Source organism: Cnephaeus nilssonii, assembly GCF_951640355.1.
Source record: "Cnephaeus nilssonii genome assembly, chromosome: 19".
NCBI classification, from domain to species: Eukaryota; Metazoa; Chordata; class Mammalia; order Chiroptera; family Vespertilionidae; genus Cnephaeus; species Cnephaeus nilssonii.
The window spans coordinates 38,588,908-38,614,284 of record NC_137090.1 but is presented as its reverse complement, the minus strand read 5'-3'; the positions used below and the strand labels follow the sequence as shown (position 1 = coordinate 38,614,284).

General features: G+C 39.3%; 1 protein-coding gene across 1 annotated transcript in view; it reads right to left on the bottom strand.

Moving 5' to 3' along the window:
• Nucleotides 1-117: 117 nt before the first annotated feature.
• Nucleotides 118-25,377, bottom strand: part of NUP88 (nucleoporin 88) — a 32,441-nt gene continuing 7,181 nt past the window's right edge. The window contains exons 4-17 of the mRNA XM_079797068.1: nucleotides 24,348-24,434; nucleotides 18,996-19,172; nucleotides 16,030-16,216; nucleotides 15,394-15,541; nucleotides 9,411-9,509; nucleotides 7,759-7,849; nucleotides 5,113-5,214; nucleotides 2,472-2,630; nucleotides 2,052-2,177; nucleotides 1,876-1,941; nucleotides 1,660-1,740; nucleotides 1,266-1,392; nucleotides 827-945; nucleotides 118-434 (exon numbers count right to left, since the gene is read on the bottom strand). Coding sequence (XP_079653194.1) covers nucleotides 371-434; nucleotides 827-945; nucleotides 1,266-1,392; nucleotides 1,660-1,740; nucleotides 1,876-1,941; nucleotides 2,052-2,177; nucleotides 2,472-2,630; nucleotides 5,113-5,214; nucleotides 7,759-7,849; nucleotides 9,411-9,509; nucleotides 15,394-15,541; nucleotides 16,030-16,216; nucleotides 18,996-19,172; nucleotides 24,348-24,434 — 1,633 coding nt within the window. The 3' untranslated portion in view covers nucleotides 118-370. The remainder of the gene's footprint in view (nucleotides 435-826; nucleotides 946-1,265; nucleotides 1,393-1,659; nucleotides 1,741-1,875; nucleotides 1,942-2,051; nucleotides 2,178-2,471; nucleotides 2,631-5,112; nucleotides 5,215-7,758; nucleotides 7,850-9,410; nucleotides 9,510-15,393; nucleotides 15,542-16,029; nucleotides 16,217-18,995; nucleotides 19,173-24,347; nucleotides 24,435-25,377) is intronic.

Below are 25,377 nucleotides of genomic sequence, written 5' to 3'. Positions count from 1 at the left end.
CCTTTTCCTTTGAATCCCAAGTTCCTGTCCCTTTTCAGAATCACATTTCTGGTGTTGGCACTTTAACATGCAGCTCTTAATCTTGCTCAGCTATGGAGAAAACTCAGAGTTCTTGGGCTTTTAAAGAAATCCTAAGCCATTGTTGAACACAATCATCAACTTAAGCTTATATATAAAGCACATTCCAATTTTTAAACAAAAGCATTTATTCAATAATTAGAAAACAAGTAAAGTATGAAAATGATGAACAATAACACCAAAGCTCATCCAAATGCCTCTTTATAAATTAGATAATGCTACTGGCTTGTTTTACAGTTTGAGCTCAAGCCTTCACTTGTGTTAACTTCAGGTGCGACTGTTGCTGGTGGTGTCAGAAGTTGACATGATTTCGGATATCATTAATCTGCTTCACCATTTCTCTTATGTGTTCACCCCTGTAAAATCATAAAATCACTTTTGTGAATATTACAAATGAGTAAGCCATAAAGAATTTAAACTAGTTAGTAATGTTGAAATTAGAAGTGCTTTGCTAAAATTAACAGGTTAACATTTCAGATGGATAGTAATGGTGTTTACTACTTATTTAAGGCTAACAACAGTGGCAAATAGTATTTTAACATGTTCACTGGGGAACACACCTTGACCACACAACAAAATCATATTACAATGAAGTCGTCATCTCTTAAGTCCTTTATCACATGGCTCCCATTCCAGTAAACGTGACATACAAATGCGCAGTAATGTCAGCTGCACAGAGAAAGGCTCATTTTGGCTATTGATTTCAAAGAAAAAGCTCTCATAACTGCAGACCAGCAGTCTTACTTACTCCTCCTTCAGGATGGACTGAATGCACTTCCGCTGGTAGGCACTGAGGGTAATGGTGGGTTTTTGAGGACTCAGTACCTTTTCCATCTTGCGCTGCTGATAGTCTTTTTTCATAGTAACCTTAAGTATCAAACAGAACATGTTTTTTTTTGCTGTGGTTTGCTACATGTCTTCATGGTATCTTTTTACTTTTTAAGTCTGTTTTTGTTGTTGAAAAGTATTACAGATTTCCCCCCACACACATTTCCCCCCTCATTGACCCCCTCTTCCCCCCTTCCCAGGCCTTCACTGCATTACTGTCTGTGTCCATGGATTATACTTGTAAGTTCTTTAGTAAATCTCTTCCCACCTTCCCGGCCCCCTAGAATTTTTTATATTTTATAAAATTATTTTCTACAGAACAAACATAAGTACAAAATTTAACCTATATTCATTCCTACCTGTTTGATGGCATTGCCCAAATGTCGAAGTTGATCAGGTATCAGCTGTAATTCTTTCTTCATGTCTCTCTCACTATCAGAGAGAACTGGAAGCTGAGAATGAAAACTCTGAAGTACTTTTTTCATCCTTTAAAAAAGGCAAGAAAACATCCCAGCTTAAGATCTCTGCTACTTAGGAATCAATCTGATGCCTACGGAGGAGGCCCCACAGGATGGGGGGAACGCATCACTGCACGGTCTTCCCTAAGGTGCCTCAGGAGAGGTGAGGGAGCCAGCCCCACCCTGCAGGCTGGGAGAGCACTCCAGGCCGCTTCCCGTGGCGCTGTTAACATCTGAGCACGGAGGCGCACCAGTAGTACCTGAGCGGGGAACTGAATGTTGTACGACCACTGACCTGTTTGTGATATCTTCTTGTTTTTCCTTGGCTTCCTCATATTTGTCAGCTAAGCGCTCAGCCATTTCCCGCAGACTTTTCCTAGTGGCAGAAAAAACGGGACTCTTAGGGTCCACCTTGATGGTGAAGCCAGCTAATGTGGTCTGGGCTTTAGGGTGAGATACAGTTCAAGTCTTCTTGAGCTGTTGTTTTTTCCTCCCCAATTTTGGCACTTACCTTTCCTCTCGACAATAATTGAGATCTTCAAGTTGTTTCTTTTTTTGGTCACATAGTAATTTGATCCTTCAAAAGCAAAAAGAAAAAAAGAAATGTAATGGGAAGTCAGGTCTAGGCCATTATACAGTGTCGGCTGCCCGCCGGGAGCTGGTGGTACGCGAGCAAAGGCCACCTACCTCCGCTGAATCTCCTCCTTGGCCAGGTCCTGTTTAAGAATGTACTGTTCTCTGAACACCTGGGTGGCTCTGCTGATGAGCTGAAGACATTCTTCGGGAGGAGGGGCTGTATCTTTTTCAGATGATCTTTAAAAAAAAGTTTTACCATTACTTTCCTTAGCTGAGTAAAACAACTAAAAATTGACTCAAGTCATAGCTGCTTTTTCCCCTTTTTATACTTCCTGTTTATCATTTTCAAGTGCCTCTATATCCATTCTGTCTATTCACTATCTGATTAAATATGCCCTATGTTTCTTCCAACTCCAACATAGTAAAAAGTACATGAAATGAAATAAACAGCTGAGGACAGACAGGATGAACAGTAATTGGGAAAATAGAGAAGGGAACCTGTTCTTAAAACCTATAACCTATATCCCATACTTCAAAAATGCTGGATTTGCAACATTACGTTGCAAAATGCTTCTTATATGCTTTTCAAAGGAATCCGGGGCTTCAGCTAGAATTCGGAGGGGAGACTCTGCCACTTCAACATCGCCTTGAGTACAAAGCAAGGGAGGAGACGCTGGATGGACTGTGCTTCTGCAAAATAAATCAAACGAAATCTACCATGAAGTCGCTCCCTGTATCAGAGGAAAGCATTAGCCACATCTGCCCAGAACGTTGAGACTCTTAAGGACCTATCAAGTGGCACTGTGAGTACCAGGATGCACGTTTCTGCCATGAAGACAGCACCTTGGGGGGCTACCCCCTTATTCTATCAATGCTACCATTTGTCAAGGCATTTTGGGCCCCGTCACTCCAAATTCTTTTTGTAAAAATCAAGGCAGCACAGGATATAAATTCATCACGAACTTTTCTGCAAGGACTTGAAAGCCAGTTATAAGCCAGAGTCACAAATATAAATGAATCACTCATTTCCTAGGTACAGTTTGGATTTGATCAAAACCAATATTCACCCAGATAATCACTAAATACTGTACTTACTCTCTATATAACTTGACTTATAAAAATTACATTCACTCGAATATTACAAATATTCACAATGGCAATTTCAGAAAGCTTGAAAGACTTCAAAGGTTAACACCATGGTGAGAAATTTACTCTGAATACAACAATAATCTGGGAATTTGTTAAACAATATTACACTACTAGAGGCCTGGTGCACAAATTCGTGCACGGGGTGGGGGGGGGGTGTCCCTCAGCCCAGCCTGCACCCTCTCCAATCTGGGACCCCTCGAGGGATGTCCGGCTGCCCGTTTAGGCCCGATCCCAGGAGGATCGGGCCTAAACGGGCAGCCGGACATCCCTCTCACAATCCAGGACTGCTGGTTCCCAACCCCTCTCCTGCCTGCCTGCCTGATCACCCCTAACCACTCCCCTGCCAGCCTGATTGATGCCTAACTGCTCCCCTGCAGGCCTGGTCACCCCTAACTGCCCTCCCCTGCAGGCTTAATCGCCCCCAACTGCCCTCCCTTGCAGGCCTGATCCCTCTCAACTGTCCTCCCCTGCCAGCCATCTTGTGGTGGCCATCTTTGACCACATGGGGCAGGCAACTTGTGTGTTGGAGTGATGGTAAATTTGCATATTACTCTTTTATTAGATAGGATAGAGGCCTGGTGCACGGGTGGGGGCCAGCTGGTTTGCCCTGAAGGGTGTCCTGGATCAGGATGGGGGTTCCCTTGGGGTGTGGGGTGGCCTGGGTGAGGGGCCTATGGTGGTTTGCAGGCCAGCCACGCCCCCCAGCGACCCAAGCGGAGACCCTGGTATCTGGGATTTATTTATCTTCTATAATTGAAACTTTGTAGCCTTGAGCGGAGGCCAGGGCTGGCCAGGAAGTTTGGCTTCCTCCATCGACAGGGAAACCCAAGCCTCCTGCTCGCTCTGTGGCCACAGCCATTTTTGTTGGGTTAATTTGCATACTCACTCCTGATTGGCTGGTGTGCGTGGCTTGTGGGTGTAGCGGAGGTACAGTAAATTTGCATATTACTCTTTTATGAGGTAGGATAGACAACCTGTATTTCAGGGAGTTAGCAGAAAACATGATTTGAATGTATCTAGATAACATTCCAGTTTTCTTTTCCTCTGAGATTCACATTTTTATTCTGAAGTAACCCAGTATGTAGATCTTATTTTACTAAAGGTAGGATGGGTTTTTAAAAATATGCTTGAGGCAAAAGGCAAAAAGGAATTTTTTCAGGCATTTTATTACTTTTGTTTATTCTTGCTAGAGTTTTTAGTCTCTTTTAGTGTAAGTAATACAAAATTGATAGAGTTCTTTTGCTTTCCAAAGAGTGTAACTTATCAATCTTCAAAGAGCATGGGAGTTCCTTGAAGGATAGTAAATTAACGGCAGTATTTCAAACTGTGTATCTAAAAGTACATGCTTTGAAATGACACCAAGAGACTTGGGGAGTGAGGGTGCCAGTGTTCAACACTGGTGGCTTATTCCTGCCTTTATAAAACCCAGAACGACATTCCAGGGTTGCTGGAAAAACAAACAAAAAAACCCCGGCGCTTATAGCTTCATATGAGTGCTTTAAGAAGGAAGATTACGAGTTCAGCTATACACCACCTGACTTTCAGAGTTACACAGTCTATGACGTCCCTCTGAGCCTGGCAGAAATGGAGAAGTTCAAGTGTGAGCATGGACTTGGGAGTGAGAAAGCCCTGTACTAGTTTTGCAGCCTGGCTCGATGTGTTACTTGAGCATTTACTGAACCTCTCGAGCCCTGTTTCCTTTTACAAGATGGGCACGATAGTGTTGTCCTTACAGGGCCACTCTGGTTACAGGAGAAAATGCATGTAACTGCCTTACTTTTAGGTCTGGCACATAGTTAGAATATGATAATCGCTGAATATAACTCACATTAATGGAGTTCACTATTTAATTTTAGTATGCTTTCCCATATCATGCCTAAAACTAATCCTATTTTACCTTTCCAACTCTCATCAGAAGCCAAAGCATAATCCAAGTATCTTCAAGCCAGTTTCTAAGGGCATTTCCCCAGTTTAGATCTTGCAGAATTAACAAGTTGTGTGGGGAATACAAAATGGTACTTACAATAAAGGCCTTATGAGGCATTCATAGGTACTGGTGATGCAGATCATCGTGGGCCCCAGGATGTCAGGGACAATCCAGAACCCTTGAATGGGAGCTGGCTGCCTGGAAACACACACAGGCACAGGAAGTTAGAAAACGGCAAATGCAGTGGATCCACGTGTAATGACATGGCTGAGGTTCGCCGCCTTCTCTGGCCTGGGCTATCAGTTGCCTGGGACCTGCTCTTAGTGCAGTAACCTCAAAGGTGCTGACCTGGAAACCTGTAATACTCACAGCTTTGACTGGTTTGAAGATTTCTGTGTGTAGATTTCACACTGAAAAGATAAAATACAGACTCCCCCTTACCTACCTCCCCTCTGATAGGTTACAATTTAAAGTCTGCTGATTCTAGGTAAAGAGAAGGGAAGAAAAACTAGGTTAGGAAGAGATTGAAATTATAGTGGAAAGAGTGGGTTTTTTTTGTAGCCTAGAGGCCATTTAGTAGCCTAGAGGCCATTTGACTTATAAGTAACTCAGGAACCCAGAGCCTCATGGTGCGCACTAACCTCAGCAGTTACCATGATTCCATGAAGTTATACGTGTCTTTCTCCCCAACTTGCACAGAAGCCCCAGCTGTCTCTGCCTAGCCCAGATGAAGTGCTCAGAAACTACTGACTGAATTTCAGTCTACCTCACATGAAAAATCCAATGCAGCCCAACATCTGTCACAGGATTTCATTTCCAGCACACAGCTTGCATCTCCCTCTTAGTGCTGGTTATTTCACTGAAGGAAATGTCTTTCCTGCCAACAGGCTACTCCACCTGCCCCAATGTTCATCCCACCCACACAGCACACTTCCGCCCTGGACTGACCATGCCATTTCCTCTCACCTCTTCTGAGCTCAACGCTATAGTTTCAAAATCTCCTATTGTCTAATTACCCTCAGCTTATAAACATGCTCACATCTCTTCCATTCAAAACTCTGTCCAGCCGAGACCGGTTTGGCTCAGTGGATAGAACATCAGCCTGCGGACTGAAAGGTCCCAGGTTTGATTCCGCTCAAGGGTATGTACCTTGGTTGCGGGCACATACCCAGTGGGGGGTGTGCAGGAGGCAGCTGATCGATGTTTCTCTCTCATCGATGTTTCTAACTATCTCTCTCCCTTCCCTCTATAAAAAAATCAATAAAATATATTTAAAAACAAACAAAAAAACTCTTTCCACTATAATTTCCATCTCTTCCTAACCTAGTTTTTCTTCCCTTCTCTTTAACTAGAATCAGCAGACTTTAAATTGTAACCTATAAGAGGGGAGGTAGGCAAGGGGGAGTCTGTATTTTATCTTTTCAGTGTGAAATCTACACACAGAAAGAGTGCATACACTCTGTAACCACTATCCAGGCCACCAATCCGAACGCTGCCGCTACCTGATCCAGCCTTCCACTCCTTAGAGCAGTCACCGCTATTCTGACTTTTATGGTACTCATGCTCCTGCTTTGCTTCATCATTTTCCTATCTATGTGTTCCTTCCTAGGCGATACTTCTACCCGTTTAATTTTACCTGTTTTTGAAATGTATGTAAGTGGAATTTTATTAGCTCTTTTCCCTATTCTCTTTTCACTCTGGTGCTCTCCTCCCCTACCTACCATTGTTTCCCTCCCAGTTCTAGATGAAGCCCCTGTACTGCCAAGTCTAGACTCATGACTTCTTCCTGCTGCTGCCCACTGCCTGCTCCCTAAAACACCCACCTCCTGGGCATCTGACATATTTTCCTTCAGGTTTCCTGTAGTCTTTCTGGCAGCCCTGGACTCGTTTCCTTCCTTGGCTGGGCTCCTCTATCTCGACACACTGATTGTCACAGGTCTCCTCTACTCATTCTAGGCTCCTTTCTGAATAACCCTAACCACAGACACACTCCAAAGCTGACAATTCCCACATCCATACTGTTCTAGCCCAGACCATCCAAACTCCAGACACACATGTCCAACAGCCTACTGAGTGCCTCCACTTGGATGTGCCACAGGAACAGAAAACTCCCAGTGCCCCCATTAACACATCTCCATCCTCCCAAACATACTTTCTCCTATGTCCCACATGTCTCCAAGGGACCACATCTACCCAGTTATCCCAGGGAGGAACTTGGGAGTCATTCTAGACACTTCCCTTTATTTAGTCATCAAATATTTACTGAACATTCCCGAAGCACGTCAGACAGCGAGTATGCCGACAGGAGGGGACAGTGAATGGCAGGAAACAGATGTGGTCTCTGCTCTCATGAAACATACTCTAGCAGTGGTGACAGACAGGAGTAATTAAACAAATACAGACACCACCTTGAATGTACTACAAAGAAAATGACAGAATAACAGGAGAACCTCAGGTTAGACTGGGGAATCAAGGAATCCCTTCTGAAGAATTGGTACTAAGTTAAGTTCAGGAAGAATCAGTAGAGTTAGCCAGTGAAGATAGCAAACTACAGCTGCACAGGACAAGACCTTCCAGACAGAGGACACAGTATGTGAGGGTCCTGAGACAGGGGAGCTCTGGATGATCACTGGATGAACTGATACTCTTAAGGGTGAGCTGCATGTGAGTGTGATGCATACATGTATCTGGATTACTGGGGCAAACAACAGTTACCTGTGTAGACAAGGAGTTGGTTCTTACCTGCATGGCAATGGCTTTGTACAAAGGATGTGTTCCACAAAGCATTTCTGTTCCGTAGCAAGTTCCTGTAAACTATCCTTATCTTCTTCATCTACAAAGGAACACATTATCCCATTACATAAGTTCACTGATGCACAAATGTCTCCAAATTAAAATGCTGACAAATATTAATTAAACGCAATTAAGTTCTTATCTCAAACCACTGCTTCCTCTTTTTTTCTTGGTTAATCCTCACCTGAGGATATTTTTTCCATTAATTTTTTCTTTTTTTCAGAGTGGAAGGGAGGAAGGGAAAGGGGGGGGGGGGGGGGACATCAATATGAGATACATCAATTGGGTGCCTTCCACATGTGCCCGGACTGGGGATTGAACCCACAACCTAGGTATCTGCCCTTGACCAAGAATCGAACCTATGACCCTTTGATGTGCAAGCTGGTGCTCTAACCACCGATCCACACCAGCCAGGGCAAATTTTTATTGTTTTAAGCCGTTTGTGGCGATTTATGATAGCAGCAATAGAAAGCTAATTCACAAAGCACTTGGTCTTCACCATGAAGTATGGCGTTAGCTGTGGATTTTTCAAAGCTGCCCTATAAGTTTGAGGACGTGCCTTTCTATTACTAGTTTGTTGAGTATTTTTAACATGAAAAGCTATTAAATTTTCTTAAATGCATTTTCTCTATTAAGATAATCATGGTTTTTGTCCTTTATGCTATTGCTATGCTATATAATACCTGGATTGATTTCTGGGTGTTAAACTACCCTTGTATTCCTGGGATAAATCCCATTTAGTCATGGTATATGATGTTTTTTATATGTTGCTGGATTTGGTTTGCTAGTACTTTGTCGAGGATTTTTCTATCCATATTCATGAGAGATATCTGTCTGTAGTTTTCTTTTCTTGTCATCTTTGTCTGTTTTTGGTATCGGTAATACTGACCTCATAGAGTTAGAAAGTGTTCCTCTACTATTTTTTGGAAATGCTTGTGAATAATTGAAATTTATTCTTTAAATGTGAAGCCAGCTTGTCCTGAACTTTTCTTTTTAGGTAGTTTTGTTTACTAATTCAATCTCTTTACTTGAATAGGTCTATTCAAATTTTCTACTTCTTCTTGAGTCAGTTTTGGTAGCCTGTGTCTTTCTAGAAATTTGTCCATTTCATCTAAGTTATCTAATTGGCATACAGCTATTCTATTATAATCTTTTCTGTTTCTGAAAGATCAGGAGTAATAACCCCTATTTAATTCCTGTCATAATTTGAGTCCTCTCTTTTATTTTTGGTCAGACTGTCTAAAGGCTTGTCAACTTTGTTAATTTTTTCAAAGAACCAACTTTTGGTTTCATTAATTTTCTACTCCAAAATTACTTTTCTATTCCAAACTACTTAAAAATAAAGTTTTTATTGATTTCAGAGACAGAGGAAGGGAAAGATAGAAATATCAATGATGAGAATCCCTGATTGGCTGCCTCTTGCATACCCGCTACTGGGGATCCAGCCTGAAACCCAAGCATATGTGCTGACCAGGAATCAAACCGACGAACTCTTGGTGCATGGGACAATGCTCACTCAACTAAGCCACACAGGCCAGGGTTTTTCCAAACTCCTTTTTAACAGGATCTGTGAAACATACTGAAAAGCACAGAAAACTCACCTGATGCAAGAAATTTATGAAGTTTATGAATCCAAGTTAGTCCAACACTATGTACACCAGCTTCATGAGTACAGTGATATCTTGAGGGACACTTGGGATCTGCAAATAGAATCATTAATGATATAAAGGAAGCCATTGGAAAACTAAAAATATTCACTCCAGCAGCCCAAAAACACGTTTTCTGATGAAAGTGATGAAAGATCAACATGACATTTTTCTTATGACACTATGTTAGGGGGTTATTGAAATTTTAAAATCTGAATTCAACTTTTAAATATATTTTAGGTGTTTTAAAAAGTATGATGAATGAACACAATGCAAATACATTATTTTCTAAATATTAACGCAACAGAGTTCACCAAAATATAAACACTTGCTACCGGGTAATCATTTATGTTTTTCTGTCCCTTTGTGCATTTGTTTACAGGTATTCAAATAAAATGATTAAAAAGGATATAGGTCTGCAGAAAATTTATGCACACATCTACTTACATGAAATTGTTGAAGCAAGCGCACTCCTATAGCACAGGTACACTAAAAGATTTCAGTACAACTGGTTAGTGGACAGTTCTGTCATAAGACAGTAAGGGAGGTATGAAATGTGAAGCTTTACTTGTCTTGATAATGTTGACCCACAGAAAAGTTCTACTTCCAATTTTTGTTTGACAACCACTTATATTTATACTAAAAAATATGAGCAGCTGTGCCCTAGCTGGCTTGGCTCAGTTGATAGAGCACCAGCCTGTGGACTGAAGTGTCCCAGGTTTAATTCTGGTTAAGGGCACCTGCCCAGGCTGCAGACTCGATCCCCAGTAGGGGATGTACAGAAGGCAGCCAATCAATGATGCTGTCATTATTGATGTTTCTCTCTCTCTCTATTTCTATCTCCCTCTCCCTTCCTCTCTGAAATCAATAAAAATATATTTTTAAAAAAATATGATCAATTGTTATGTAATTTTAATGAAATTTTCTATACTTCGTTTGAGCCCTAGTATCAGTAAGACCATTCTGAGACTAAAAGAGGAGCTCCTAAATACTGATTATTATTTACAAACTAGTGGCCCAGTGCACAAATTCATGCACATTGAAAGGAAATTAATTAGAAGAAATACTTTAATATTGCTATTCGCCCTTTACCTATAATAGAAGTGTCAACCAAATTCATGATCAACAATGACAGATGGAAACACACATGTGCAATTGGCTCCAGCGAGAGCTTTATGTGTATCGTGCATGCACAAGTCAACTTAGCCTTTTATAGATATAGAATAAAGTTGCTTACTTAGACCTGCTTTCTGATTTAGCTAATTTTTTTCCAGCCCAACGAAGCACCCCAACTTCTCTTTCAGGTAATTGTCAGCAACACAGCAGTAAATATCAACACGAAGCAGATTATTATTGTAGATCACGCAGGGAGAACAAAGGGTAAAATATTTAACTGCAGCAGTGTTTGACTATATTCTGCGCAGTGAGAAAACCTGAAGTCATTTTCAAGGTCCACCATTTCTTCTTTTCAGTCAGGTCACGTTTCTAAGCTTTTTAAATCTCTGTTTTGTGGCTAATGAAAAGAAAACAGGATTCCACTGAGTCTCCTATCTACCCACTCCAGGACTTCTGTGAGGGTCAAATGAGATGAGGTACGGAAAAATGCTTCACAGACATTTGGTTAAAGTGTGAAATATTTGCACCTGGCTATAAAGCAAGTCGTGTTCCTGGGCTGAAGAAACTGCAAGGAGGCTAGTTGTTGCTAGGGAGAGGAAGGCGGGCGTTGCTACATGACGTCATTACCCGACGGACACTTAGCTTTTATATATATATATAGACATATATTTCTGTGGCTCAAGAATTTAAAAATATTAGATAACTAAATCAAGATACAGAAATAAGTATACACTAAAGCTGATTTAAGATGGTAACTGTCATCCATAAGCCCTTAAATTAAAAATTTCTTTTATCAGCCAGCCTCACTTTCTTACTGTTGACTTTATAGTATGTACATGTTGTATAGTGGATGTTAAATTATTATTATCTGTTTTATATGCTGGGGTTCTGCATAATACTCTGAAAAAAGCATTGTGCTGTAAGAAGTTTAAAAATTCCTGGTCTATGGCAATCATCTCTCTGAACAATAAATATTGCAAAGCTTCTTTTCATCTGCCCGTACTTGAGACTTGAGGCTCAAATCATCTCATCAGGTCTACTATTGTGTAGAATGGCATTTCAAAATGTGTCTGTTGTGCTAAAGTCAGAAAAATGTTAATATTGGGATGTAACAGAAATCTGTTATAAAAAATGAGGCAACATTAGTACCTGAAGTAGGAAATTTGCTAGATACCCCCCAACATGTTATATGTAGTTATTTCACTTATGTCATTAAAAAGATGTTTCAGTGATTATAATATGCCTTACATATAAATATGAACAAGTCAAGAATTTATTAGTTTCACATATGAGAATGTTAATTCTCAGAATAACTACAATAAAAGTGCCTACATTTAATCTTTTGCACTCGGATGTCGAGTGTGACTCGACACGGTTAGCATTAGAATAAAGGAATCGAGAAAAAAGCAAGCGAGTGCAAAGGGTTAAGATTTCCCAGATACATATCTGTACCTTTCTTTTTAACTTTTTAAAAATTGATTGACTTTAGAGAGAGGGGGGAAGGAGAAAGAGAGAGGGAGAGAAAAGCATCAATTTGTTATTCTATTTATTTATGCATTCACTGGTTGATTCTTGTATGTGCCCTGACTAGGGATTGAACCCGCAACCATGGTGTATCAAGATGACACTCTAACTGAATTACCTGGCCAGGGCACATATGAAGCTTTATAAAGAAACCAATTCGTTTATAGGTTCAATTTCCTCATCTATAAAGCAAAGCCCAAGACTTAATTTATTTAGACTCTATCTCTCCAAATACTGTTTAATTAGACAGGTCTAATGAGTTCTCTTTCCTGGTTTATTATATAAAGACCCCTTAAATGTTTTGGCTATACTTTAATACAGAGTCAAAGTCATTATTACCAAACCTACCCAAAATGGTTAGTGGGACTCTAAGCAGATTAAATCAGGCTGTTCTAAGATTGAACTCCCTCTCTCCATACTGCACAGAAGAAAACTTTGAAAGGTAAACCTAGTTATTCTAGGCTGAATAAGCTTTTGTTCTTCATTCTTCACTGAGAAGACAAGATCTAGAGGAGACTCTGAGAAAGGGTAGAGGGGCAAATAGAATTACAGAATTTGTGTGTTAGAAGGGACCTTAAAGATCATCTGATGTTATCCCTGTTGTTTTCAGAAGAGAAAATTGAAGACCAGAGGTTGAGTAAATGTCCAACGCTACAGAGCCTATTATGTTAGAGCTGTAACTAAAACCTAGGACACTCCAGACTTCTGGTCACACACTCCTTCCACTCAGCCACTCTGAACAACATGCTCTTTAACTGTCTCATCTGTTTATCCAAGACCTCCCTAGGTAAACAGAGATAAGTTGCCAGAATGCTCTGGAACCAACTAGGTAAATTAAAACAAAAGAAGAAAAGATAAAAAGGATAATATTCAAACTGGATCTGATTATAACAAGATGTGTTCTAAAAAATGAAGATATTTTAAAGAGATACCTTAATATCAGTATATTACAATTTGATTTTTAAAGTTTATTAAAGTTTGTATATCCTTAAGTATTTGAAGCATGAAATATCTACCTTTGACTGAACCAGGAAAAATTCACTGTTATAAATGTGGGTAGATCCAGACGCAAGACCACTATTTTCAAACTTGGAAAATTTGCTCAGTCTTTCTTGGATCTAAAGAGTAATGAATGACTAAAAGGACAAAAAAAGCCCATTGAATTTTTAAAGCCTGGAATCACAGAACAAATAAATTATACAGGGACAGTCTATGATAGTTTTAGTATGAATATAATAAAATAAAAGAATTAAATTTAGTGAGTACTCAAAACACTAATTTGAAAAGATATATATACCCCTATGTTCACTGCAGTGTTATTTACAATAGCCAATATATGAGAGCAACCCAAATGGCCATCAATAGATGATGGAATATAGAAGATATGGTACATAAATACAATGGAATATTACTTGGCCATAAAAGAATGAAATCTTACCATTTTTGGCAACATGAACAGAACGGGAGAGTATTATGCTAAGTGAAGTAAGGCGGAAAAAGACAAGTATTGTATGACTTCACTTCCATGTGGAATGTAAAGAACAAGCAAAACAGAAACAGACTCATAGATAAAGAGAATAAACTGAGGGTTGCCAGAGTGGAGGGGGATGGTTGAAAAAGATGAAGAGATGAAGAAAAACAAATTGGTAGTCATGAGTATCTAAAGTAAAGTATAGGGAATATAATCAATAATATTGTACACACTTGCCAGAATGGCTACCATTAATAAATCAACAAGTGCTGGCAAGGATGTGGAGAAAAGGGAACCCTAGTACACAGTTGGTGGGAATGCAGACGGGTTCAGCCACTGTGGAACAGTAGGGAGGTTCCTCAAAAAATTAAAAATAGAACTGCTGTTTGACCCAGAGATCCCATTTCTGGGAATATATCCTAAGAATTCCAAAACACCAATCAGAAAGGATATATGCAACCCTATATTCATAGCAGCATTATTTACAATAGCTAAGATCTGGAAACAGCCCAAGTGCCCATCAGTAGATGAGTGGATAAAAATGCTGTGATACATGCCCTGGCCGGTGTGGCTCAGTTGGTTGGGCATCATCCCATGCTCCAAAAGGTTGCTGGTTTGATTCCAGGTCAATGACACATGCCTAGGTTATGGGCTCGACCCCTCGTACAGGGAGTGCAGGAGGCAGCTGATCAATGTTATGCTCTCAGATGGATGTTTCTCTCTCCCTCTACCTTCCTCTCTCTCTAAAAATCAATAAACTATTCTTAAAAAAAAAAAGCTGTGGTACATTTACACAATGGAATGCTCTGTGGCTGTAAAAGACAGCTCTTACCCTTTGTGACAGCATGGATGGACCTGGAGATTATTATGCTAAGCAAAATACGCCAGTTAAAGAAAGATAAATATCACATGATCTCACTTATATGTGGAATCTAATGAATGAAATAAATTGATGAACAAAATAGGTCCAGAGGCATGGATGCATGGAACAGAATGACAGATCTCAAAGGGGAGGTGGGGGTGAGGAGATGGGAAGAGATGAACCAAAGAACATATCTGCATATATGTATAACTTATAGACACAGAAAATAGTGTGGGGAAGGTCTAGGGTGGAGGAGGGGGGACTGGGTGGACAGGGGCAAAGGCTGGAACCTGGGGGGCTTCCGTAATACTGCCATCAATTTTAAAAAAAGTAAACAGAGCCCAGCCGGGTGCAGCTCAGCGGCTGAGCATCGACCCAGGAACCAAAAGGTCAGCGGTTTGATTCCCAGTCAGGGCACATGTCCAGGTTGCGGGCTTGACCCCCAGTGGGGGGCGTGCAGGAGGCAGCCAATCAATGATTCTCTCTCATCATTGATGTTTCTTTTTTTTTTTTTTTTTAATATATTTTATTGATTTTTTACAGAGAGGAAGGGAGAGGGATAGAGTTAGAAACATCGATCAGCTGCCTCCTGCACACCTCCTACTGGGGATGTGCCCGCAACCAAGGTACATGCCCTTGACCGGAATCGAACCTGGGACCTTTCAGTTCGCAGGCCGACGCTCTATCCACTGAGCCAAACCGGTTTCGGCCATCATTGATGTTTCTATCTCTCTCTCCCTTCCTCTCTGAAATCAATAAAAATATATTTTAAAAAATGTAAACAGAAAAATAAGTAATAATGATGATGATACTTTAATAATTATGTGCCAATTGGGTACTAGAATTAGGGGGTGGTGTCATTTTGTAAATTATATAAATGTCTAACCACATTAAATAAATGTTTAACCACCTGAAACTAATATAAAATAAATAAAATGTAAACTGTAATTAAAAAAATACTTTACCTCTGTGAAGTTTGATTGGACAAGAGAAGTCGGAATCAAAGGGATCATCCTCTCCAGACGCCAGTTTCAGGGCAAGCTCCAACTCAACACACTCAAACACGTACAGAGAAGGAATAAGGTCGGCCCTGGAATCCCAGGACTTTTCTGACTGTAAAAAAGCATATTTTTAGTCCTTCATGTCTAAGTGAAAATGTACACAATGAAAAACAGAAGCAAAAAGCTGGATCAGATAGTGCTTTCAAATTCTTAATTCCATCGCCTATTCTGACAGTGCCTTCATAAGTCTTCAGAGAAAAAAAAAGTCTCCCTTCTTTTAGAAAGGTAGGAATAATCAAGTTCAGAGAAGAGCTAAATCAGTGACTCAAAGCTTCTTTATATTTGTCACCAAAGATTGCCAATTTAGAGTCCAGAAAGAAATATGTAGGTTGGTGGATCAAGTAAGTTGGGCACCTTCTAACTTCTTCCCATTTAAATTTTTAAGTGGGCTTTGATTAACTTTGAGTGTTCAATTTCCAAAATATATAGAGGTATCAGATAAAAAATGAAATTCCTCATCTCTATTAGGCATTTATATTGGTACAGGATGTAAACGAGGTGCTGGAGATACAAATGTGCACACACACCCGGCTGACTTACTGTTTGGTCATCTTCTTCTTCCCCTTCCAGCACAACACAGTGGTAGAGCATTCCTGACTCAGTAGCAATCACTAAGATGTTGGGGACACAGGGTAGGCAGAGTATAGCACAAGCGTCATAACCATAGTTATCTTCAGCTGCAGGATGCATGGGCAATGGACCTAACAGCTTTCCGATATTCCCAGGGCTAAAGAAAGAGTGAAACGTATTTGGGTGAAAAAATATTGGTGCTATAAGCTTTATTCTCTTTTCAAAACATACTTACATGACAGCATATTAAACCATTAACTGTTATCTATGTCCTGATGACTCTCAAATTTTTTCTTCTGAAATGTTGCTGATCTTCAGGGCTCCAGACCCACATATTTAATTGAATTAGATAAATACATTTACTGAGAGCTACTTGACACCCCCACAGAACTGACATTTAACCAGAATTACTCTACCATGTGATAAGTGTAACAATGCAAAGCTTTACAGGGTACTGAGAAATATAGAAAGGTGCAAAAAAAGTGAGGTGTATAAAAAAGGCATCTCAGTAAGATCAGTGGAGAAAGTATATTCTGGGAAGGGGTGATAAACACCCCAAGCCAGGGAGCAGCATATACAAAGTCCTGAGGCATGAAAGACAAGGAGTTAATAAGAAGGAAACTGAGCTTAGTGTGATAGGAGGTGAAGTACAAAGTCTAAGGCAACAAAGAAGCAGTGAGGCAGGTTTTCAGGCCTGGCTTACAAAGCAGATGATCTCATATGGCATGTTAGAGAGCTCAGAGCCTATCTGCTGGGGGGACAGTGTGTCACTAGAGGTTTAATCAAGAGGGATGGGGCTTCACTTTGCTAAGATTCATCTGGTAGTGACAGTAGTAAGGAGAATGACATGGAGAGGACCTTTAAGCCGGAACCAGTTTGGCTCAGTGGATGGAGCGTCGGCCTGCGGACTGAAAGGTCCCAGGTTCGATTCCGGTCAAGGGCATGTACCTTGGTTGCGGGCACATCCCCAGTGGGAAGTGTGCAGGGGGCAGCTGATTGATGTTTCTAACTCTATCCCTCTCTCTTCCTCTCTATAAAAAATCAATTAAAAATATATTAAAAAAAGAATGACCCAGGCAGAGGATGATGAGGGTCTGAAGCAAGGACAAGGGAATTGAGAGAAGGATGTATCAAGAAATTTTCATGTTAAAATCAATAGAATGTTGGGACTGGACTGGAGGTAAGATAATGTAGATAACTTTTAGGTTTGGGAGTAAGGTTATTAGGTAGATCATAGGGTAGACAAATGAGGACCAAGTGGCAGGAGGAGGAAGGATAGACAGAGCAATAATGTTACACAAAAGTCTCCTGAGAGAGATCATGTATGGAAGGCAGAGAACACTTCTGTCAAGGAGAATGCAATTAGTAGTGAAGCCTTACCATTCTGTAATCTATCAAGCTCTTTAGTTTTTCTCATCTTTATAATTTTGCACTCTCTCTCTCTCCTGTAACTACTTTAAAAAAAAACCAACACTCGGGAGGGAAAAAAGGAGATATATGTACTACTATAGGTAATACTTTAAACAATAAAACAAACCCCACTTAATTTATTGTGGTGACATTGGTTAATAAAATGATATGGGTTTCAGGTGTACAATTCTATTATATCATCTTTCCCCCAAATTAGCTGCCCTTCCTGATCTCAGTATTTGTTAATGGCTCACTACCATATCCAAACAATAACTATGTCTTATTGATCCTTCCTTTGTAGTATCTGCTATCTTCATTTCTCCCTTTGCTTTACAACCATTGCAGTTCAAACTCTTGTAGACTTCAAGATAAATTTTACAACAGCTTCTTTAAAAGTCTCTCTGAAAATCAAAAACAAATGCCTGGCCAGTGTGGCTCAGTGTTGGAGCTTCGACCAATGAACCAGGAGGTCATGGTTTGATTCCTGATCAGGGCAAATGTTCGAGTTGCAGGCTCAATCCCAAGTGGGGGGCATGCAGGAGGTGGCAGATCAATGATTATCTCTCATCATTGATGTTTCTCTCTCTCTTCCTCTCCCTGAAATCAATTTTTAAAAAAAAATTTAAAGAAGTCTCTCTGCTCCAGTCCCTTCCCTAACCATTTATTTTATATTCTCCTGCTGAGAAACCATCACTACATTCTTACTACCCCATTCCTACAGAAAAGACCCACATTCCTTAATTAGGTGTTTAAATCCATAAAATGTTCCCTGGGCAGATATTTCTAGCTTTATCATTTAATTTTCCCTACCAGAATCCTCTGCTCTAGCCCCAAATGTCCCATCATTGAACCTTGAATGACACTTGCATTTTTTACTTTCATATTCTACTTCATGCTTCCCTGGTAATTAAAATGCTCTTACCCTTTCTTGATGCTTCATTTAATCCCGCATTAGACCTTTAAATCCCATATAACATCAGTGCTTCTCTATGAAAATTTCTGTAACCTCTTCAATCAGAACAATCTCTTCTTCTTCTGGGTTCTTACTGTCTTTGTACTGATGTGGTAATTATCTTTTCTTGTGTATGTATGTCTTTTTCCCACAGTTGGGACATAAGATACCAGATTACCATGTCTAACCACTCCCACAATATCTTGTTCATATATGATACACAATAAATACTTCTTTGATTGACTAGACTTTGTGAAAACAAATTCAGTCTTAAGTGATTATCCAAGAATTCTATCACATTTTCCCATATTAACATGAGTAAATGAAAGGTCCTATGATCTGTACCAGATCTTTCTCCAAATTGTGCAAGCCAAGCATCAAAGGGCTGCAACACCTTCCACAATTCAAAAACATAGATCCCACGTCAAACCATGACAATAAATAAATAAATAAATAAATAAGGAAGTAAGTAACTCCAACTATGACAATAAATAAGTAAATAAGTTGAACTATGACAATCTCTACTGGAGCACAAGCTGGGCTTTCATTTAGGTGGGTCACCTCCTCAACTTACCTGTGTAACAGACTAACATATGTAAGGAAAGTCTCCCCATTCTCATATAAGATGTACAGTGGGTATGCCACTACTTCATCTTTGCCTTTTTGTCCAAAAATATTCTTCGGGATGGCTGCCAATGGCCCAAAGTCAAATGCAACTGCTGTTTCTCCTAGAGATGCGGTATATGCCCTCCTGAAAAGAGATTTAAAAACCAACTTGAAAAAAAATCAAAATGTCCAATAATAGGAGGTGGGATGGAAGTCTAGTCAACCAATAGAGAATAGCAAAAACTATGATTATGAAGAATGTGAAACAACACCGGAAAATCCTCATAAAATTAAGTGAAGAAGGCCATAAAATTATATAATGCTACTTTAATTATAAAGATACACAAATAATAAAAATATACACATAGAGACATGCACAAACACAAATAACAGGAAGAAAACATGAAAACATCAATAGTTACACCTGAATAGTAGGATGCATTTACTCCACAAATATTTACTAAGTATCTACTCTGTGCCAGGTACTATTGCGAGTTCTAGGAATACACCAGTGAATTAAACAACCCTGCTCTTTAGTAATAGAGACGTACAACAGACACATAACACAAAGTCCGAAAATGATGCTATGAAGAAAAATAAAGTAGGGTAAGAGGGTACTGATGGAGGTGCTATTTTTTAGAGGAGGTGGTCTGAAAAGGATTCTGGTAAGGTGATATTTGAGACTTTAAGGAAGTAAGGCAGCACATCTGGATGAAGTAGGGAAGGAGCAGTTGAGGCAGAGGGAAGGACACATGCAGGGCTCTAAGGTGGGAAGGTGGTTAATGGTGTCTAAGGAATGGCAAAGAGACCAAGGTGGTTCAAGTTAGACAGCCAAGGCACAGAGGGAGAAATGAAGCTGGAGAGGGGGCAGTCAATGGAGTACGGAGAGCAAGACAGCAGAATGATCTGATTTATACCCAAAGGATCACTCTGGCTGCTATACTGAGTTCAGACAATAGGAGACTACAAAAGATTTCATTTTCTTAATACTTCACTGTAGTTTTCCCAATTTTCTATAATAAATATACATTATCTTTATAATCAGAAAAGACAAATGATAAAACATGCTGTTTTTATAATTATAAAATTTATTGTAACTGATTATTCAAAAAGATTCCAGTGTAATACAAGGTTAATGAATATGGTGAAAATAAAACCACAATTTCATATAGATGAGAATCAACATCATTCTAAGTAAGGTATTTTAACTACCGTAGTTTGTTTTTTTATCACATGGAAAGGTATATGGTTATCAGGAAGCTAAAAATGAGAAATTCCAATATCCAGAATAAAAGAACTGCATGAGTTAAACTAAAAAATTAAGACAATAAATGGGAACAAACAGACATAGAAATTAAAGAGACTTAAACTCCCAAGCCATTAAAACTTAGTGGGAACTTAACAAATTTAGTAATATTTCTAATTATCTAATAATGATAACTGGTATCAATTAATAAGGACTTATCTGTGCCAAGACCCATGCTAAGTACTTTTAATGCATGACCTCATTTATTCTGCACAATAATCCTAATAAATGAGCACTATTATTACTTTTTATTTTGTGGAATAGTTATGGAAATGAAGCTTAATGCAATTGAATAACCTGCTCAAATGCCACAGCTGACAAGTGGAAGAGATGAGATTAGAAGCTAGCTGCGTTGACACCAGAGCCAAAGCAAAGCTCTGAACAACTGCATGGCTCTCTTGCCTCTCATCTAGACAATGTGTCTGTCAGAAGAAAGTGATAACCTATGGAAACACATCGCAGGGAGAAAAAGTCCTGACACCAGAATAGGGCCTATCACCTCCCAGAGGCAGTTATTTCCCTATTGTGGAGATGGACACACTGAAATTGCAGTAGCTGCTGCTGTAAGACATTAAAATCATTTAACTGAAACTTTCAATTCTGGGGCTATCAAAGAGAATCGAAGTGGTCCCAGGTTGGTGGCAACCTCTAACTCCTAGTAGAAGCTGATGAAAATCCTCTGTGAAGGAACATACCCCAACTCACGCTCTTAATATTCCCAAACATCAGTTCAATAATAAACTGAATTAAAGACTTACATGTAAGCCAAACCATAAAACTCCTAGAAGAAAATAATAGGCAGTAAACTCTCTGACATTGCTCTTAGTGATATTTGTATTTTTTGATACAATGGAAACAAAGAAAAAATAAACAAACGGGACTACATTAAACTAAAAAGGTTTTTTTAAAACTCTCAACTGAGAATACTTTAAAAAAAAATTGCTTTTAGAGAGAGAGGAAGGGGGAGGGAGAGAGAAGGGAAGGGAGACAGGGGTGGGGGATATCAATGTGAGAAAGAAACATAGATTGGTTGCCTCCTGCATGCTCTCCGACCAGGGGGATCTAACGCCCATCCTAGGTATGTGACCTGACCAGGAATCAAACCCACTACCTTTTGGTATACCAAAACATGTTCCAACAAACTGAGCCACCTGGCCAGGGAAAACTAAAAAGTTTTGTTTGTTTTTTTCAGAGAGGAAGTGAGAGGGACAGAGAGTCAGAAACATTGATGAGAGAGAAACATCGATCAGCCGCCTCTTGCACACCTCCTACTGGGGATGTGCCCGCAACCAAGGTACATGCCCATGATCGGAATCGAACCTGGGACCTTTCAGTCCGCAGGCCGACGCTCTATCCACTGAGCCAAACCAGTTAGGGCAACTAAAAAGTTTTTACACAGCAAAGGAAACAAGCAAAACAAAAAGACAACTTACCGACTAGGAGAAGATATTAGCCAATGATACATACGATATGTGGTTAATATCCCAAATTTATAAAAAAACTCATACAACTTAACATACATATAAAAAAAATCCAATTTAAAAAATGCCAGAGGACCTACACAAACCCTCCAAAGATGACATACAGGTGGGCCCACAGACATATGAAAAAATGTTCAATGTCACTAATTATCAGAGAAATTAAAACCACAATGAGTTATCACTTCACTCCTGTCAGAATGGCTATCATCAAAAAATCAATAAACCACAAGTGTAGGCAAGGATGTGGAGAAAACTCTTGGGCCTTGTTGGTGGGATTGCAAATTGGTGCAGCCCCTATGGAAAAGAATATGGAGGTTCCTAAAAAAATTTAAAATAGAAATATAAAAAAAAAAAAGTAATAATAAAAAAATAAAAACCCAGCAATTCCACTTCTGGGTTTCTATCTAAAGAAACCAAAAAAGATATATGCACCCCTATGTTCACTGCAATGTACATACGTAATAGCCAAGATTAGGAAGCATCTCAAGTGCCCATCAATAGACAAATGGATAAAAAAGTTGTGGTACATATATACAATGGAATATTACTCGACAATAAAAAGAGAATGAAATGCATTTGTAACAAAATGGAATAACTGAGAGGGTATTATGCTAAGTGAAGTAAGTCTGACAGAGAAAGACAAATACTATATGATTTCACTTATATGTGGAATCTAAAAAACAAAATAAATGAACAAACAAAATAGAAACAGACTCATAGATACAGAGAACAAGCTGATGGTTGCTAGATAAGAAGTTGGGTCAAAAATGTGAAGGGATTAAGAAGTAAGAATTATGCCCTGACTGGGTAGCTCAGTTGGTTATAGTAGAGTGTCGTTCCGAAATGCCAACGTTGTGGGTTCAATCTCCAGTCAGGGCACATAGAAGAAGCAACCAAAGAATGCATAAATAGGAGGAACAACAAATCCATGTTTCTCTTTCTCTCCCTTCTTTCCTCTCTCTGAATCAATAAATTCTTTTAAAAAAGAAATAACAATTGGTAGTTACAAAATAGTCAAGAGGTGTAAAGTACCACACAGGGAATATAGTCAGTAATATTGTAATAACTATATATGGTGCCAAAGGGGTACTAGACCTATTGGGAGGGTCACTTTGTAAATTATATAAATGTCTAGTCCAGGCGTCCTCAAACTACGGCCCGCGGGCCACATGTGGGTGTTTTTGCCATTTTGTTTTTTTACTTCAAAATAAGATATGTGCAGTGTGCATAGGAATTTGTTCATAGTTTTTTTTAAACTATAGTCCGGCCCTCCAATCGTCTGAGGGACAGTGAACTGGCCCCCTGTTTAAAAAGTTTGAGGACCTCTGGTCTAGTCACTAATCTGTACACCTGAAGCTAATATAAAATAATATTGAATAACAAAACATTTTTTTTAAGTAAGCATAAGTGCACAGAGATTAGCAATCACAGGAGGAAGCCACCATGATTGTGGGGTCAGGAGGAAGAACAAATACATATTTAGATCCCTACCCACCCCCCAGGTCTTCAGAGATCAAAACTGTCCATACAGTCCTAGCCAGCCTGGGCTAAGATAGAGAGTCAGCCTTCGGACTGAAGGGTCCCAGGTTCAATTCTGGTTAAGGGCACATACCCGGGTTGCAGGCTTGATCCCTGACCTGGGTTGAGACCCGTGGGGGAGGCAACCAATTGATGTGTCTCTCTCACATTGATGTTTCTATTTCTCAGTCTCTCCCCTTCCCTTCCACTCTCTCAAAAAATCATTGGAAAAATATCCCAGGTAAGGATTAACAACAACAAAAAATTAAAAATAAATAAAACTGTCAATACAGAATTAGCTATATATAAAACATTAAAAGGAATAAAGATTAGAAAAACAAAAATAGTAAGACTATTAGATATGACTACCATGGAGACATGAAAAGAACTAAATGGAACTTCCAGAAATACTACTAAAAGGCCTATATGCACACACACTGTAGGTGATCATGTGTGGTAATCATCAGAAAGATTGATCAGGAGGCCAAAGGAATAGGGTTTGTGAGTTCAAGAGTGACTGGGTTAGTGGTCCAAGTAGCCAGGAACTTGCCTCTGTAGTGGATAAGAAAACATAAAAAAAGCCAGGGTCACAGGGGAATCAGAAGGGCTATCTATGTTCCACTCCAGATTCTGGGATACTAGTTGCTGGTCTGAGAGTTCAGCAATCTGCTGAGTGAATAGCTGGTAGGCCTCTACCCCAACACTCTCACCTTTCACCTTTCCTGTACTTTGCAATATTAAAATTTCTTCTCTTATTCAAGATACAACATGGAGTCAGTTTCAGCCACTCACATTTCCAAACTTACTTGAAAAACATATCAAGCTAGTAGTTACAATGACATTCAGATTTGAAACTTCCTGTTATTTATTCACATTGCTTACTTTTGCTTATTTATCACCTTATCAAAAGCATGCTAAAGTCACCCCTGGAAAATTTGCAATCTCTCTTAAAATTGCATTTATAACCTCAATAACCTAATTTGAAAAGCATATCATGACACAAATAAAAACTTACCCTTTTTTGAGTATTAGACTTTCCTCTTCTGCTTCTGAAAGTACGATGACCTTAGTGGGTGTCTGGGGCTCACGTAGAGAGTAAATTCTAACAATCAAAAGAGAAGGAAGCCAGCACTTAAAATTCTCTTTCATTTCCCAAAATTGTCCTTTCTTCTACATCTAGTCAGTTCTTGAGAATTTTCCTACCAGTTATCACAACCATTTCTTTGTCAAAGATCTTGCTGTTACTGACAAAGTAGGTACTTCATTTGTTCTTTAATATTCGAAGGTTTCCTTGGGACCTGAAGAAATATTCTCTATCCTTACCAAAACTCTTTATTAGCCTATTCCATGGCACTGCACCTGTCTCTTCCATACTAAATCCTTAAGCCATACTCACCTTGTCTAATCATCTCACTACTGCCCCTAAGTTTGCCAGCTTCCCTTCAAATATACCCACCTTCCTCGGCCTGATAGACAACAAATCTCACTAGAGAAGGAACTACATCTCACTATTCTGACCAGCAGAGTGAGTGACATGTAGCCTACAATCTATACATGATTTTGTGATATAAAGACTATCATGTCATCCCTATTTTCTCAAGGAAAGTTTAAAACTGAAAAAAGATTTTTCACTAAAATTACTTTAATTTAAAATAACTTAAATTTTCATAGCATATATGGCTACTGTTAAAAGGAGAAAGAATTTTCAAAAGGTCAGTAATATTATTAGAAATCAAATGTCTCTTATTCTACAAATTAACAAAATTAATCACTTATTTTGTCTGACCCACTAAGGATTTTTAAACTCAGTCTGTTCCATTACCAATAAAATGCCATCTAATAAATATTTTAAATGAAAATTTGATACAACTGAACACACATTCATTGTGGTCTTCCTAGCTGCCTATAAATTTTTTGACTTCAAAATATCCCTGAAAACACATACACCCCATTGGCGCAGAGACTATACATAAGCACAAAACAGAATATATTGTAATGGGGAATAGTGAAAAAGTAAATGCAACAGACATCGTGGGAATTTCTTG